The sequence below is a fragment of the Pan paniscus genome, chromosome 3 (assembly GCF_029289425.2).
Source record: "Pan paniscus chromosome 3, NHGRI_mPanPan1-v2.0_pri, whole genome shotgun sequence".
NCBI lineage: Eukaryota > Metazoa > Chordata > Mammalia > Primates > Hominidae > Pan > Pan paniscus.
In genome coordinates, this window is record NC_073252.2 from 62,267,217 (window position 1) to 62,285,209 (window position 17,993).

Sequence of the window (17,993 nt, forward strand, 5' to 3'; positions counted from 1 at the left end):
AGAGATAGTTGGGGCTATGATAAATAAAGATTATTTTCTTAGTTGAAATAAGAAGCTAGCTTAGTAGCTCAGAGTGAAGGGGATAAGAAGATAAAGGAAGTAAGAGCAAAGAAAAGAAGGTATGAAATAATTGTCCAGTGAAGTGGAAGAGTCACTTAATTAAAAGATGTAGTAAAATGCAAGACAATACTGAAGATCCACTTAATGTTAATCTGCTTAATGTATCCTACTAAATGTGGCTGGAGAAAGGGTAATGATCTTTTCTCCAGCCAGAATTTAGCTGCTTGGGTGGTATTATACTGTATAATGGATGGAAAATTGGATATAACTAGGGTTGGGATTTTGCCAGGCAAATATATTGGAAAAAAAAAAAGCAATGGGGAGTATTAGTAAAGATGGAACATGAAATTTAGGCAATGTAAATAGAAAAGTTTGAAAACTTTTTTTTCTTTTTTACATGTTCAATATATGCCTTTCTTGTATGTTCTCTAAAAATCATACACAAAATTTAGCTATACCAGAAAAGGTGGAGTAATGACCACCTCCCTGCAAAATTCAAGAAAGAAGTGACATGTGCGGTCTTTCGTTCTGCGTTTTTATTTTAGGAAGAAAAAAAAGACTTGTAGGGCAGTTGATTTTGCCCAGGTAGATGGATTTGCAGAACACAATGTTTATGACTTATAGCCTATAAAGAATAAAAATAGGGTGAGGATAAACAGAAATCCCAAAGAAGGTTCCCAGCCCATGTTTCCAAGGGCAAAACTAGAGAGAAGCCAAGGAAAAATGCTTTAACTTTACTTTCCGTTATTGCTCTTGCTTCGTTATGTTTTCTGGCTTGCATTGCTTCTATCTGTGTTAAAGTTTGAGGGTAATAAATTCTCCTGAGCAATTTAACTACAGTTTTAACATGAACTATGGGCTTTTTCACAACTCCCTAAAGGAGCTCACACCGAAGTTTCAGGTATGGTACTACTGGTTACAGATGTCACAGCCAAAAATATCAACTAGCCATTCAGACAAACAAAAGTTTCTCCTTCCTGGACTCCTTAATATTTCTTAATTTTTTGTAATAATGTTTAATTTGTAAAACGATGATTTGAGTGTATTTTTAAATAAATATTACTTCATGATAATGAAGCTAATTTCTTGGTTTGAGAATATTAATTTCCGTGCCCTCAGGGAATATCTAATAAGTAATTTCTTAAGGTTAAATTACTTGTGGTATGTACTCCCTTAATCCTACCAAACTTTCTATATGAAAGAAGACATATTCTTAAGGAAAAAACTTACCAGCAGTCAGTGAATATTTAAAGGATGGCCATATTATGTATCTTATGGATTGCTTTAGTTTCCTTGATGTGAAGCAGCTCTGTACTAGTTAGAGCAAAGCAACATGCGTTTAAAGTAGATTTGTCAGAATCACAAAGTGTTGATTAATACTAATTTTATTCTAGTGTGGAATTTTTAAAAAGATCAGTATGGACTTAGATTGTATGAGCTACTCAGTAAATATTTTTTATGCCCACTGTATCATTGTGCGTATTAAAAATTAGATATATTGGAGTTCTGTCAGTGAACAAGATACATAAAGATCCCTGTTGTTATAGAGCTTACATGCCTGTGCGAGAAGATAGATAATAAAATACATACATGAATAACATAATAATACCTTCTAAAGGAACGTATAAAATACATTGGACCAATGATTAATAATCTGATCAAAATATATAGAGAAAATATTTTCTCTTTGTAATTTGATTAAACAGTTAAATGGTAACCAAACTTAGATGCAGGAAATGATAACATTAATAAAAATGTATTCATATATTCAAAGGTTGTTCAAACAGATGAAACTGCAAGGAAACCAGACCATGTTCCTATTAGCAGTGAAGATGAGAGGAATGCAATTTTCCAACTAGAAAAGGCTATTTTATCTAATGAAGCCACCAAAAGTAAGGGAAAATCTTTATAAAAATGTTTTGAACTGGATGAGTTTTTATTTTCACTAAGCTCTACACCTAAGAATTTGTGGAATTTAATCACAACAATAATGATGATAATATTGATTGATTTCATGATCATATTAAAGTCAGTGTTCATCTTTAACTGTGACTAAATTCATCATTTTCACCACTATTGCCCTACTCTCAAAGATTGAAGTCTAATTCTCCAAATCACATTAACTGCATTGTTGTTGTTTTTCTGATTGTTTTAGTTCTTTAGATGGTGAGCAGGTCTAAAACCATGAATGAATAGCTGTGTTTTTAAGGAACTAAAAATTCAGTTTAATGGGGTCCTTGTGGAAATTAATCTTTGGACAGACCCATTTAAATCACTTTAGGATAAAGAACTATAAACAGAAATATTCTTAGGTTCTTAGTCTTTAGTAATTAGGTTCATAATTACTGACAGGGAATACAGAATGACCTATATATACTTCCTTGCTAGACGGACTTAAATATAAAAATACAGGAAAACTGAATTTTTAATTCCTTAAAAGCAGCCATACACTCATCTGTTTTGACCTGCTCACCGTCTTTTAGTTTTATAAATCAGTGGTTTCCAAACTTTTGAGATTTTAAGCATGGACCAGTAGAATTTCAGGAAAAATAACCCAGAATAACAATAATTAGAAGGATCTTGGGAACCACTGATCTACAAAGATTTCAGAAATTACTTATTTTAATTTGACCAACTGACCCTGTTCTTAGTTACCAGAGGGAAAATGTTTCAGAGTCGGATTTATGGAATAAATTTTTGAACTATACCTAATGTTGGCTTTTTTATTGTAAACCACTTGATAGGAGATGTGCAGTACACAACTTTCTTATTTTGCTATTTATTAAAAAGTTTTTTTAAATACAGAAACGTCTCTAGTTTAGTGGCATTAAAACCATCATTTTCTTTTTTTTTTTTTTCTTTTTTATTTTTTTATTTTTTATTTTTACTTTTTTTTTTGAGACGGAGTCTCGCTCTGTCGCCCAGGCTGGACTGCAGTGGCGCGATCTCGGCTCACTGCAAGCTCCACCTCCCGGGTTCACGCCATTCTCCTGCCTCAGCCTCCCGAGTAGCTGGGACTACAGGCGCCCGCTACCACGCCCGGCTAATTTTTTGTATTTTTAGTAGAGACGGGGTTTCACCGTGTTAGCCAGGATGGTCTCGATCTCCTGACCTCGTGCAGGTTAGTTACATATGTATACATGTGCCATGCTGGTGCGCTGCACCCACTAACTCGTCATCTAGCATTAGGTATATCTTTTTAATTAAAAAAAAATTGGCTCTCTTTAATCATGGGAAAAGCTGTTTTCATGGCCTTCAATAATATTAGTTGCCTGGATTTTTCTTATGTTTCTCAGTCATTAAAAAATATAAAAAGGAATCTTTGAAAGTTAGTAAATTCACATTGCTTTTTACCTAGTAAAATCTTTACTGCTTGCTGTGGAACTTTATCTGGTTGGTATAATCAGGTGACCTTCAGATGGCAGTGCTTTCATTTGAAAAAGATGATGATCATAATGGACACATAGATTTCATCACAGCTGCATCAAATCTTCGTGCCAAAATGTACAGCATTGAACCAGCTGACCGTTTCAAAACAAAGCGCATAGCTGGTAAAATTATACCTGCTATAGCAACAACCACTGCTACAGTTTCTGGCTTGGTAAGTTTATTATTCCTTGAATAAAAATGCTCCTTTTCATTGCCTCTTCCCTGACTTCCCCGTCATACCAACCCAGTCACTCAGAGATGTTAGAGAGGGAAGGATAAATATTGGATCGCATAATTTAAAATTTCAAAATATTTTCTGAAAATGCAGTCATCTGTATTGTGAAGTTTTACATAAATATACATTTTTAAAATAAAAAATAAGCTCAAGATAGATTATGATTTTTCTTATAGGCAATAATCTTTTCACTGATCTTTACGTCATTCATACAAAGCAGGTACTCTGTTTTTCTTGAATAAAATGAACTTCCCTAATCTTTATTCATAATGATTCAGAATCTTTAAGTGCGGCCCTAGTTATTATACCATATTACATCATTACTCTATGTAATTATCTATGAAGCTATGTAGTTATTTATCCCTGTATTAAGTGATTTTAGACTGTTGTTATTTTTTGAGTTACAGCATGTGCTTTCAAAATAGGGAGACTATATGGTTGAATTAATATTTTTTTAAATAACTGTTAACATGTATAGAGTAGGTTGAAAGTTTGAAAGTATAAAATATACTAAAAGTATACAGACCTGTAATAAGAAATTTATATTACTCTAGTCCCATAGCTGCTTTTACTATCCACAGAGAAATGCTTGAAAACTTGTGAAAATTGAATAGATGCAATTAAAATCACGGATAGTTTTAGGCTGTTTATATTATCAGATCACCTTCTTTTATCTAGGTTGCCTTGGAGATGATCAAAGTAACTGGTGGCTATCCATTTGAAGCTTACAAAAATTGTTTTCTTAACTTAGCCATTCCAATTGTAGTATTTACAGAGACAACTGAAGTAAGGAAAACTAAAATCAGGTATGTATGAAGGTCTATTTCTCTTGTATAATGAGAATGAAATAAAATGTTTTACCTTTTAAAAGGGAAAAATACTAGCTTCACCTCTTTTTTCTTCTATTGTGTATGTGTAAATTTTTGCCATCGCTTCAAGATCAGCTCAAACCTCATCTTCATTAAATATTTCTGACTAAAGTAGCCAAAGAACCCTTACAACACTTTATCTGCCACATTATTTGGCATTATGGTTTCATCTGTGTCTGCCAGATGAATTAGAAGGTACCCTGGTGTCTGACTGTAGGTCATGAGATTTAGAAGAATTCCACAAGCTTGAGACAAAGCAGAACAATTCCTGGGCCTGTACTTTTTAGTTTTCAGATTGGCAACAACCAAAAACTTGAAAAAAAACCTACCTTAACAAGGGTGTGAGAAAGCAGACACTCTCATACATTACTAATGAGAGTACAAAATACTATAATCCACAGTAAGGGATATATAGCACTATATTTCAGATACATTTGCACAAGTCTCAAACTATATATTTGCAAGATAATTATTCTGGCATTATTTATCGTGGCCAATGATTAGAATAACCGAAGTGTCCAGTAACGGGGTACTGGAACATCCACACAGTGAAACCCATTTTAAAAAGAGAGAGACAACACTGTCTTGCTAAAACATACTGATTTATAATACACTGTGTATTATAATCAGCAAGGTACTGATTAAAAGTGGTTGTCTATATGATGTGATGAAGAAATAAGATTATGGAATATTTTAGAAGATATATTATCCTTTATTTCCCCACATTAATTTCTAGCCTGATCACAAATAATGGACTTCTGAAAGTGGGTTTTTTTGTGTGTGTGTCATCACTAAAAGGAAGAAAATTTCAATGTTTCTGTTCTGAATATTTTTCTGTAACAGAAATGGAATATCATTTACAATTTGGGATCGATGGACCGTACATGGAAAAGAAGATTTCACCCTCTTGGATTTCATAAATGCAGTCAAAGTGAGATACTTTTGTTCATTTAGTTCATTAGTAGCTTTATGTCTGGTTTCTGTTTTGTTTTTATTTATAATTTTATTGGAAGTTATAATTATTTACCATGAATTTGCTTTTTTTACTGGTCATAAAACATTGTTTACGAACAATGTTAAATAAGCATTTTATGTTTGAGCGAGGCTTTCATTGTTTCTTTTTTGGATATTCACTTTTAGGAGAAGTATGGAATTGAGCCAACAATGGTGGTACAGGGAGTCAAAATGCTTTATGTTCCTGTAATGCCTGGTCATGCAAAAAGATTGAAGTTAACGTAAGTATTCAACGTTATATGCAGTGATTAACAAGAATTTAAATGTAAGTTGATGCACACTAAAAAATTAAATATAGAGGTTACTATAATTCAGATAAAAGCATTAGTCTTCTCTAATGACATTAATAAAGACAGTGAATCTGCCAGGTGAAGGCCAACAGGCTACCTCTCGAGAGATTCAGCTCTTCAGTTAATAGGTTTAGAAACCTGATTTGGTCAGTACACTTAAGTAAAAGTGGATCTGTCTCTTATGTTGAAACACTTAATGACCAGGCTTATGAGTAATCTAACTGCCAAATCACTATTTTTGTTCATTTATTCAACAAATTATTGTTTAAGGTGCCAGCTGTGTGCCAGGTACTATTCTAGTCATTAGGGAGATAGCAGTTAGCAAACCAAAGTTCTTTCCTACTTAAGGAGTTTGCATAACAATAAGGCAAGTATGTTAGGTGATAGTAAGTATTATGGAGAAATTAAAGAAGAATAAAGAGAAAAGGAAATATGGGGAGTTGGGGGTGTTGAGTTGCTATATTATACTGAGTAGTCTAGGTTTTCCCTTTGCCTATCATAGTCTCACCTGTTAAGGTGGAATTTGAGCAGAGACTGAAAGGAAGAAAGAACCAAAGAAAGCTAAAGTCTTTATCATGGTCTGCAAGACTCTAAATTTAGATTCCTAGTTATCCTTCTAAGTTCCTTCCTTACTTTCGCTTCACAATATTCCAGCTACACTGGCCTCCTTATTTGTCCTTGAATACTCACTCTAATCATGCTCCAGCATGGGACCTTTGCTTTAGTTGTTCCCTCTGCTTGTAACTCTGAGACAGTGACCTGGCCAAGTCTCACCCCTGGTCTTTGCACTTCCTAAAGAGGCCTCATTTAATACTGCAACCTGTCCTCAGCCCCAGTCTAGTATGTCTAGTCCCCTTTACTCTTCTCTACTTTTTTTTTCAGAGCACTTATTACTGTCCTATAACTGCTGTGCTGCTGTGTATTTTGCTTATATTTATTGTTTGTTTGTTTTTGTTTTTGAGACGGAGTCTCACTGTGTCGCCTAGGCTGGATTGCAATGGCGCAATCTCAGCTCACTGCAACCTCTGCCTCCTGAATTCAAGCGATTCTCCTGCCTCAGCCTCCCGAGTATAGCTGGGATGACAGGCACCCAACACCACACCTGGCTAATTTTTGTATTTTTAGTAGAGACGGATTTCACCATGTTGGCCAGGCTGGTCTTGAACTCCTGACCTAAGGTGATTTCTCCCGCCTCAGCCTCCCAAAGTGCTGGGATTACAGGCGTGAGCCACCGTGCCCGTCCCATGTACTGTATATTAGCTATTTACCTGCTACTAGAACATATATTTCACAAGAGTGGGAATCTTTATTTGATCTTGTCACTGTTGTATCTCAAGCACTTAGATCAATACCTGGCAAATAAAAGGTTGTCAACAAATATTTGTCAGACTAGTAAATGAATCTCTGCATGATGGTTGTGTTTAACGTATCTATTGGCTTTAACTATGATAATCAGTTGAGGTTAATCATTCTTAAATTATGATCTAGTCTGAATTATCTATACCTTAAAAAGTAAAACTACTATTTTATTAGCTAAGGCATTAATTTGCCTTATATTATTTTTCATTAGGATCCCTCAGTATCTTTTGGATCAAGCAAGGCTAGTGTTTAGAATTCCTTTATTTTAAGCTGCAGTGGACTGTACGTGATCATAAAGTGTATTGACTAGTGGAGTTTAAAATTTGCGGCAGGTTATTTAAAAATGCTTTTAAGATTTGGCCAATATTTGAAACCTCCAGCATGATAATATTTTTCATTTTATTACATTGACCTTTTAGCAAGTATTTATTGAGTGCCTGTTAAGTACTGAACACATTAAGTCAGTCAGTGGGATCATGATTAATAGCATGAGGTTGGCTTTAGAAAGACCTGGGTTCACATTCTTGCTCAGCTGCTTAGTTTTGTTACCTTGAGTAGCTTTTGAAACTTAGTTTCAAAAAGCTACAAATCCACAAATAGGGATGACTGTGCCCATAGTTGAGCACTGAAATAATAGTAAGGGCTAATAGTGTAATGGCATGTAAGAAGTATTCCATAAATGTTAGTCCTGTTAATATTTTGTTATACATGGTCATCAAGCCCTGCCCTCAAGCAGTTCACAGTCTATTAAAGGAAATTGATTCCTAGTTATCCTTCTAAGTTCCTTCCCTACTTTGCCCTCACAATATTCCAGCTACACTGGCCTACTTATTTGTCCTTGAATACTCACTCTAATGATGCTCCATTGTGGGACCTTTGCTTTAGTTGTTTCCTCTGCTTGTAACTCTTGAGACAGTGACCTAGCTAGGTCTCAGGTCATGTTAATCATTAAAGTATAATTGAATAACTGTGATAATGAAAATTTTTACAGAGTATTGTGCTAACTCAGACCTCTAGTTCAGGGTAGATTTCATTTGAGCTACCTTTGAAGAAGGATTATTCCAGACAAAAGCAACAGTCTTTGCAGCTAAAAAGAGCATACATACAAAAGTAAAACTACTGTTATACTAGCTAAGGCATTAATTTGCCTTATACTGATTTTCATTAGGATACCTAAGTATCTTGGATAAATTAAGAGTAGTATTTAGAATTCCTACTAAATTCTGAATTTGGGAATTTAGAATTCACTTTTTTTTTGGAATGACTCAAGTATGAGGTGATGATCATGAATGGTGGAAAGAATGAAAAGTTTATGTACGGGACAAAATATCTTTGTGAAATGGAAAGAGCTACTGAGGATTAAATCGATTACGTAGTTCAGAGCCTGGCATGAAGTAGGTACACAGTGTATGATAAATAACATTATTAGGCAGGAGAATACATCAAATTTATATTTTAAGAGAATTCTAGGAGCAGTGTAGATTGGAAGTAGAAAAGAGACTAGAGAAAGCTAGCTAGAAGCCAATACAATTATGTAAGGGGTGTGTAGATGATGACTTCATTTAAGGCAGTAGTGGCTATAGCAAAGAGTGATTTTTCAGTAAATAGGATAAAGATTGGACATAAGGGAAAAAGCTAAGAATGTCTTTTACTTTGTATTTCTAGCTTACATTTTAAGGTTTAAATTCTAGCTTGCTTTTTTACTGTTTACAGAGAAATGCTTGAATTTATGATGCCTCCAAACTTAAGAGGAAGTTTAGGAGGAAAATTAATTTTTTAAAATCGTTGCAACCTCTGTCTCCCAGGTTCAAGCAATTCTCTTGCCTCAGCCTCCCGAGTAGCTGGGATTGCAGGCATGTGCCACTGTTCCCGTCTCGTTTTTGTATTTTTAGCAGAGATGGGGTTTCGCCATATGGGCCAGGCTGGTCTCAAACTCCTGACCTGAGGTGATCTGCCTGCCTCAGCCTCCCAAAGTGCTGGGATTACAGGCGTGAGCCACCACGCTGAGCCTTTTTTTGTCTTTTAATAAATGGTTTGTATTCTTTATCATGACCAGAGTGTCCAAATTTATTCACTGTTAGGTTAATGAGTGTCTTGAGTATAAATGAGTTCAGACCTTTTAGTAAAGAAAAATGAATATGTGAAAGCAGATTATTATTAGATGTTAAAGTCTAGATACAAGTCCAGGTTCTCTGGATGGCATTAGTCAGCAAATCATTTTTTCATTTTATAGAATTTACCAAAGTATTCATTCTTGCTTATTTTTCTTAGAATGCATAAACTTGTAAAACCTTCTACTGAAAAGAAATATGTGGATCTTACTGTGTCATTTGCTCCAGACATTGATGGAGATGAAGATTTGCCGGGACCTCCAGTAAGATACTACTTCAGTCATGACACTGATTAATACAAGTTGTCTTAACGTTACTCCAGGACCACTTGATTTTGGAAAGAGTGCACTTAATTCAGAAGCTAAAGAAAATCAGTTCATAATACTATGGATTTCTCTTTCATTAAGCCTTAATTTTAAGGGAAACATTAGTAAGAAACTGCACTGAAGAATTATAAAACATTTTGGGGCATAGCATACACTTGTCTAACGGTTCACACGTGGCTATGATCACAAGCAACTTTGAACTGGAATGCTATTTACAAAAGTTTTGTGTATTAATCTGTGTATTAATCTCTCTGGATAGAAAGAAGGAAAAAATATGTATGACCAGAACAGATATGGATGAAGAAATTGAAAGCAACGAATGCAACTATTCAAAAAGTTTAATTTTATGAATTTCTTTTTTGTTTAGTCTTGAAGACTGATTTTCTATGCAAATAGTGTTTGGCATCCTGCACCTCTGATATGATTTGGCTTTGAGAATTTAATACCACTGGGAAGAAGTATGGTAGTGGTGGATGAAGGGTGGACATTTTAAATTGTGCAGTTACAGTTTACTGTCCTATTACCTCTGCTCGTTTAACCAGTTTGTTATATCACTATGTCCCCAAAATCAGGATTTTTGTTGATAGCATCAGTGTTGTAGGAGCAATAGGTCAGATGAGACATATTAACTTAGACTAAACGTGAACAGTATTATATGGACTCTCACAATGCTCTTAGAGAATCCATGAATGTGAACAGACAAATGTGGCTAACAATTTGATTCTTCAGTATGCCTTCTAATGTGGCTATTTTATTTATGTGAGACTCTAAACCTGATTGTCCTAATATATAAAACTAAAAGATTTTGTAAAGGGAGTGTCTTTAGAAATAGATGAAATGTAGAATGATAAAAATTATTGCTAGGGTAGTCTTTTTTTTTTCCAGAAACCTAATTAGGGTATTAAATTTTGTTTTTTGTTTTGTTTTTTTTTTAAACAGAAGCATGTTATTTCATTCCCATTCCCAGAAAGGGAGTTAATGAAGATAAAAATTTATTTTTTAAGGTCTTTATTGAGAGAAACTTTGTTTTCTGATATGAACTATTGCAGATGTTTTTATAAATACTTTCATTAAAATGATGTAAACAGTAGTACCCAACACTGTAAACTCAGTGAAAATAGTAAATGATTCTTTTATTACTAAGACTGTCATGCATTCTGAAGCAGTTGGCTTTTTTTTAACCATAGGAAGTCATTTCCCTCTAGCTCCTTTCCTTCTACTCTCCTGCTCAGACCATTAGTAGGTACTTTGTTAAATAAAAAACTAGATTAACATCAATATTACTCCAATTTGGTATCTTTTACACTATGTGTTATACCTATTTTCTTTTTATTTCATTTACAAATAGTTTAAATTACTTTATCAACCAGCTGTATTGTTTCCCTCTTTTGTAAAAGTACCATCAAGTGGGGAAAATGTATGTGGAAGTGGAGAGTGAATTTGTATGATTAAAGGATAATCTGTACATAGGGAAGTGGGCAAAAGTGGATAGGATGAATTTAAAGAAAATGACTACCTTTGGAAAAAAGAAATTAAATTTTGTTCACATATCCTACCCTTTCCCATTGTGCATATCCCAAGTGTCATATTTAAAACTAAGGTTACTTAAAACAGAATCCAGGAATATCAAGGCTCTGTGGCTTGGAATTTTAGAGGATAGGACTAATAAAAGGACTTTTGCAAAGAAGGCTTTTTTCCACGTTCACTTTGTTTTGTGTTCTTTAAAAGTAACTGATACTTTTCGGGTAGTTAATTCAGCAGTCCATAAATATGATCCAGTAACTTGCTTATATTTTATTGAAGTCTCGACAGCTCTTCAGAAGTAAATTTAGAACGATGCTCTCAGTTCATATTTATAGATATTAGTGTTTTAGCAGATAAAACAAAATCAACAAAAATTAAGTTCATTTTGTGATTAAACCTGCAACCATTTTTCCATTACTTTTTTTCTATAGTTAATGGTTATTGCCATGATTTCTTCTGTTTGGTTCTACTAAGCTAGAAAGCCAGGGTGAAGTTAATGATAATTCCCATTATTTTATCTCTGTACCATGAGATTGCTGTTGATGACTGAAATACCAGGTGCAAAAATTAATGATTTGATTTTTGTACAGTTTCAATGAGTTAATTTTTTACTTATTAAAAATAAATTAAGAAATGTAAGAATATCTTTGTAAATCATGTTTCATAAGTTGACTCCAGAGATTCTGATTTTGCTGTTTATTTTGTGAGTAATGTTGCTTTGGTGTTTCCTGATTTTCAAGTTTGCAATCATGGAGATACAGCAGTTATTAGGTGTGGAAGGACATTACCTCAAATGTCCTCAAATGGCTCCAGGAAATTCTTTTAAAACAGTTGGAGAGAAATAGTCATGACCATGTAAAACCTAGAGGATCTGGTAAATCCCATACTACTGGTTAGGGATTTGTAAAGTCCATTTCTTTTTAGAGTTCAAAGCAGTTCTGTTACTTGTCCATAAGTTCCTCATAAATTGTCCCAAAGGTAGGACATGGAAATAAATGTATATCTTTATTTTTTAATCTACTATGTCACACTCTGGTGATATTCATGGAACATTAAAAAAGCAACTATGTTTATTTTATAATTAGTAAAATGAAGATAGAAAATTGTTCTTTTGAAATTTTTAGGGAAAAAAAAAATCTTGTGACCTAAGTCTTTCCACTATAATGAATATTCATTGTGATTGCAAATATCTAATTTTATATAATCACTGTGTATGGATTTAGCGATTTTACTTTTCATAGATTCAAAAACATATAATCTGAATGCTTTCTCTGAAAAAAAAAAAATCAGAGTTGAGCTCTTGAGGATCAGAGTTAAGTATCCATTGATAATATGTGTTCATTTTGCTCTATGTCATAACTTTGTTTTTTTATTGAGAAATATATATTTTTCAAAAATACATATATATTCAAAAATACATAAAATATAAATATGCAGTTCAAGGAATAATTTTAAAGTAACTATATAACTAGCACTCAGCTTAGTAGAATATATTGACAGCAGTTCAGAAATTACACATGTAGTTCCTTCCCACTCACAACCAGCTCCCTGCCACATACCCTTTGGTAATTACCACTATCCTACCTTTTATGATAATTGTCTCTTTGTTTTTATAGTGTTACCATCTATGTGTGTAAACTTAAACAATACAGTTTGCTTGTTTTTGAGTTTTATTTAAAATCATACATTCTTTTGTAGCTGCATTTGTTCAAGATGGGATTTATTCATGTTGGTTGTAGCTGTACTTTATTCTTCATTATGTCTGTGTAATTTACTTTTCTGTTAATATGCCACAATTTATTTACTGTAGACAATTGGGGTGTTTTTAGTTTCAGGCAATTACAGTTTCACAATGAACATCACTTTATGTAACTCCTAGTACAAAGAGTATATATTTAGTAGTAGAATTTTTTGGTCATAGGGTATTCATATCTTAAATTTTATTAGATGATTACAAATTTTTTTCTAAGCATTAGTATGTTGGTTGGTTTTGTGTTGCTATAAAGGAATATCCGAGACTCGGTAATTCATAAAGAAAAAAGGTTTATTTGGCTCATGGTTCAGCAGGTTGTACAAACATTGCACCAGCATCCTTGCAATCATGGCAGAAGGCAAAGGAGGAACTGGCATATCACATGGCTAGAGGAGCAAGAGAGAAATAGAGGAAGTCCCAGATCATTTTTAAGAATCAGATCTCACATTAACTCATGGAGCAAGAACTCGTCATCTCAACGAGGGCACCAAGCCATTTATGAGGGATCCAGATATCCACCCCCATAACCCGAACACCTCCCACCAGCCCTCACCTCCAACACTGGGGATCACATTTCAACATGATATTTGCAGGGGACAAATATCCAAACCATATTTCTCCATATCTTGGTCAGTGCTGGTGTTAACAGTTTTTGTTTTTAATTTTGCCAATCTGGTGGATGTGCAATTGTATCTCATTGAAGTGTCACTCTGCATTTCGCTATTACCTGTGAAGTTGAGTATTTTTTCATAAGTTGATTGGCCAATTTGACTTTCTGTTTTTGTAAAGTATCTTGTCAGGACTGCCACACATGTTTTTGTTGTGTTGCTAATCTTTTTCCTCATTGATTCATAAAGGATCTTTATAAATCTTGTTCTTTGTTGGCTATATAGTTGCCAATATCTTCTCCCAATTTGTGGCTTGCCTTTCCCTCCCTTATGATGTTCTTTGATAAAAACAATTTATTAATGGTTAAGTACTAGGAAGTATGAGTATTTTAAAATTAGAGCGTGAGTTGTTTTTTTTTTTTTTTTTTTTTTTTAATTATACTTTAAGTTTTAGGGTACATGTGCACATTGTGCAGGTTAGTTACATATGTATACATGTGCCATGCTGGTGCGCTGCACCCACTAACTCGTCATCTAGCATTAGGTATATCTCCCAATGCTATCCTTCCCCCCTCCCCCCTCGTGAGTTGTTTTAAAAAACCATTCCCTACCCTGGAGTCATGAAGATAGTCTTATATATCGTCTTTTAAAAGCTTTAGTTTTGCCTTTCATATTTAAATTTTTTTCATGAGGAATTAATTTGGTGTATGCTAGGAGATGCCTCACTACTGTTTATTGAAAAGTCTGGGTTTTATTCCTCCTTTCTATAGTGCCACCAAAGTCATGTATTATACCTGTATGTGAATACAGATTTCATCAACATCTGTTGATGAAAAGAGTCAAACTCTGTAAATATTTTCAGAGATTATTCTGAGCCAAATATGAGTGACCATGGCCTGTGACCCAGCCCTCAGAAGGTCCAGAGAACATGTGCCCCAGGTGGTCAGAGTACATCTTGGTTTTATATATTTTAGGAAGGCATGAGACATCAAATACGTTTAAGAAATGCGTTGGTTTGGTTCAGAAAGGCAGGACAACTCAAAGCGGGGGCTTCCAGGGTATAGGTTAATTTAAAACATTTTCTGGTTGACAATTGGTCGAGTTTATCTGAAGACCTGGGATCAATAGAAAGGAAATATTCAGGTTAAATAAGAGATTGTGGAGAACAAGTTTTATTGTGCAGAGGAAACTCTCAGCAGACTTCAAAGAGAGCAGGTTGTAAAGTGTTTCTTATTGGACCTAAAAGGATGCCTGGGTCTTAGTTGATTATCTCCTGGATTTGGAAAGGAAGGAAGGACAAAAAAAAAAAAAGTGGGTAAGGGGGAAAGGGGATTCTTTATAGAATGTAGATTTTTCCCACAAGGGATGGCTTTGCAGGGCCATTTCAAGATATGGCAGAGAAACATATTTTGGGGTAAAATATTTTGATTTTCTTTCTTGTTATGCCAGAGTCAGATTGGAAAGTTAAGTCACGACATTACAGGGTTAAATAAAACCCATCTGATGAGAATTTATGGTTTGTAGAGCATGACGCCCCAGACTCCTTAGACAGGAATTTGGGCAAGATAACAAAATATCAGAGCTTAGTCCTTACATCTCTTTCTAAATATTTTTTCCCTTTTTTCTATCCCTGTGCTAGTATACCATCATCATCATTGTAGCTGATATATTCTTGATATCTGGCCAAACAAATCCTCCCAACTTATTGTTCTTTTAGAGTATCTTGGTTATTCTTAGCCCCTTGTATTTTCAGTTCTCATATTTCTAATTGAAAGCATGTAAATTTGTCACTCCTGCAGTTTCTAATTGTCTTGCTGAAATTTTCAGTCTCTTATCTGCTTCAAAATGAAAAGCATAATTATTTTCTAGTCTGTCTAATAATTCCAGAATCAAAACCCGCCTGTGGGTCTGTTTTTATTTTGTTTGTTCTAGTCTTCATTCTTACTGTCTTGTCTCCTTGTGTGCCTGGTTACCTTTAATTATTTACCAATATTGTTTGAAAAAACTAGAAATAACTTGATGCTCAGAATGATATTTTTATCCTCCACAGAGTTTTTTGCTTCTGGCAGGTACCTGGGCATTAGTAATTTAGGATTATTTTGATCCAGTTTCAGATACTGAAATTTTCCAGGTCACCTAGGTGACTGAAAGCTGAGCCACAGACTGTGGTAATGCTCTTCTGTTCATCCTTATTTCTAGGGTTCAACCATTCAGGGTTTCAAAGTGTGGTTTGGAGTTACCAGGCCCTTACCTCTTCACTGACCCTGGACTCTTTTTGAATCTTTAGCCCCTTAGCTCTATCTACTCAACTTCCCAGTGGCCTTTTGCAATCTATAAATACTCCTAACACAGTGGTCCCAAATGAATGGTTCATTTTTCTGAATTTCTATCTTTTCCCAGATATTATTGGCATGGTAATTATTCACCAACTTATCAGCTCTCTGCTGCCTTCTTACATCTTTGAAAAGTATACTTTATCCAGCTTTTCTAAATGTTTTCAAGTGAGAATGTTAATCCAAATTACTTAGCCCACATTATTTCCTGTTGATTATGTGTAAAATACAGTTGGTTTATTTGTATTGTTTTTGTACCTGGAAACAATAAACTCTGTAGTGATTCTCTAAACTATTTGCACATTTTTTTAAATTTTCTTTTTTTTGTTTTGTTTTTTTGAGACAGAGTCTCGTCGTGTCACTGAGGCTGGTACAGTGGCATAATCTCGGCTCACTGCAACCTCCACCTCCTGGGTTCAAGCAATTCTCCTGCCTCAGCCTCCCAAGTAGCTGGGACTACAGGCGCCCACCACAACACTCGGCTGATTTTTGTAGTTTTAGTAGAGACGGGGTTTCACTACGTTGGCCAGGCTGATTTTGAACTCCTGACCTCATGATCCGCCCACCTCGGCCTCCCAAAGTACTGGGATTACAGGCGTGAGCCACTGCACCCGGCCCATTTTAAAAAATTTTCTACATAACTTTAACTCCAAACAAAAATAGTTTAATCTTTTCTAAGATCCAAATTTTGGTTTTGTTGATCCTTTCTATAGTATGTTTGTTTCCTATTCCATTAATTTCTGCCTTTATCAATATTATTTCTATTTTATTAGGGATTTTTTCACTATTCTGTTTCTAACTTGTTGAGATGGGTTACTTCTTTCATTTTTAACTTGTCCTCCTTTTCAACATACACATTTAAAAGTTATCTCTATACTATTGTAATATAGTTACATTTACTCAACTATTATAGTCATATTCCACAAATTTTGATATATAATGGTCATATTTAGTTAAAATATTTTTCTAATTTTCATTGGAATTTTCTCTTTAACCCTTTTTTAGGAGAGTGTTTCTTTTTTTCCAAACATGGGCTTTTCTAATTATGTTTTTTGATTTGCAGTTTAATTGAATTTTTGTCATAAAAAATATTTCTGATTTTAATTATTTGAAATTACTTGAGACTTGCTTTATGGCCAAGAATATGATAAATTTTTAAACAATTTTTATGCATTTGAAAACAGTATATTCTGTAGTAATTAGGGAGAGTGGGAAGGGGAAAAGTCTCTTCTCCATATCTTCAGCATTCTAGTCTCCTAGTACTCGTTATTTGTGGGATCTAAAAACAAGCCATCTAATGTATCTTTTAGGGTTGTTAATTGTGTTATTTAAATCTATAGCCTTACTGATTTTTAATATACGTATTATGTCAATTACTGAAAGAAGTATGTTAAAAAATCACCCAATATGATCTTGATTTGCCTCTTTCTCCTTGTATATGTTTCTGGTTTTGAGAATAATTATTAACTGCATGTAGTTTAACATGTTACATTTTTCTGATGAATTATATCTTATCGCTATGTAGTGTATCAGTAATATGTTTTGCCTTAATGTCTGTTTTCTCTGTAGCTATACTAGCCTTCCTTTAGTCAGTATTTTCACAGAGTAACTTCTTTCATCTATTTAATTTTAATATTTCTGTATCTTTATGTTTTAAATGTATATCTGGTAAACAAAATAGATTTAGGATTTTAGTGGAGTTTTTTGTTTTGTTTATTTTTAGATCCAGAGTCCCTCTTATGTTGCCCAGGTCAAAGTGCAGTGGCTCAAGTGGTCCTCCTGCCTCAGCTCCGTAAGTACCTGGGACTACAGACGTGCACCACCGCACCTGGCCGTTATTATTATTTTTAATCTAATAGAATAATCTTTGTCTTAAACTGGAACACTTGTGCCATTTACATTTAATATAATTACCAATATATTTAGATTTGTTTCTGCCATTTTAGTTTGTTCTGGGAGAGTTTAGGGTTTTTGTTTTTGGGTTTTTTTTTTGGTCTAACCTATTTTGTGATTCTTTTTCTGTTTTCTTGCCTTTTAAAATTAGTATTGACTTACTATATTATTCTGTTTTTGCCAGTTATT

At 34.1% G+C, this 17,993-nt stretch overlaps 1 protein-coding gene across 3 annotated transcripts in view; it reads left to right on the forward strand.

The window, feature by feature from the left end:
• Window positions 1-17,993, forward strand: part of CENPC (centromere protein C) — a 269,756-nt gene that overhangs the window by 73,274 nt on the left and 178,489 nt on the right. For all 3 annotated transcript variants that reach the window (XM_063603799.1, XM_055111478.2, XM_063603800.1), the window contains exons 28-34: window positions 1,835-1,952; window positions 3,468-3,661; window positions 4,403-4,530; window positions 5,437-5,524; window positions 5,734-5,828; window positions 9,528-9,630; window positions 17,635-17,703. In XM_063603799.1, coding sequence (XP_063459869.1) covers window positions 1,835-1,952; window positions 3,468-3,661; window positions 4,403-4,530; window positions 5,437-5,524; window positions 5,734-5,828; window positions 9,528-9,630; window positions 17,635-17,703 — 795 coding nt within the window. The remainder of the gene's footprint in view (window positions 1-1,834; window positions 1,953-3,467; window positions 3,662-4,402; window positions 4,531-5,436; window positions 5,525-5,733; window positions 5,829-9,527; window positions 9,631-17,634; window positions 17,704-17,993) is intronic.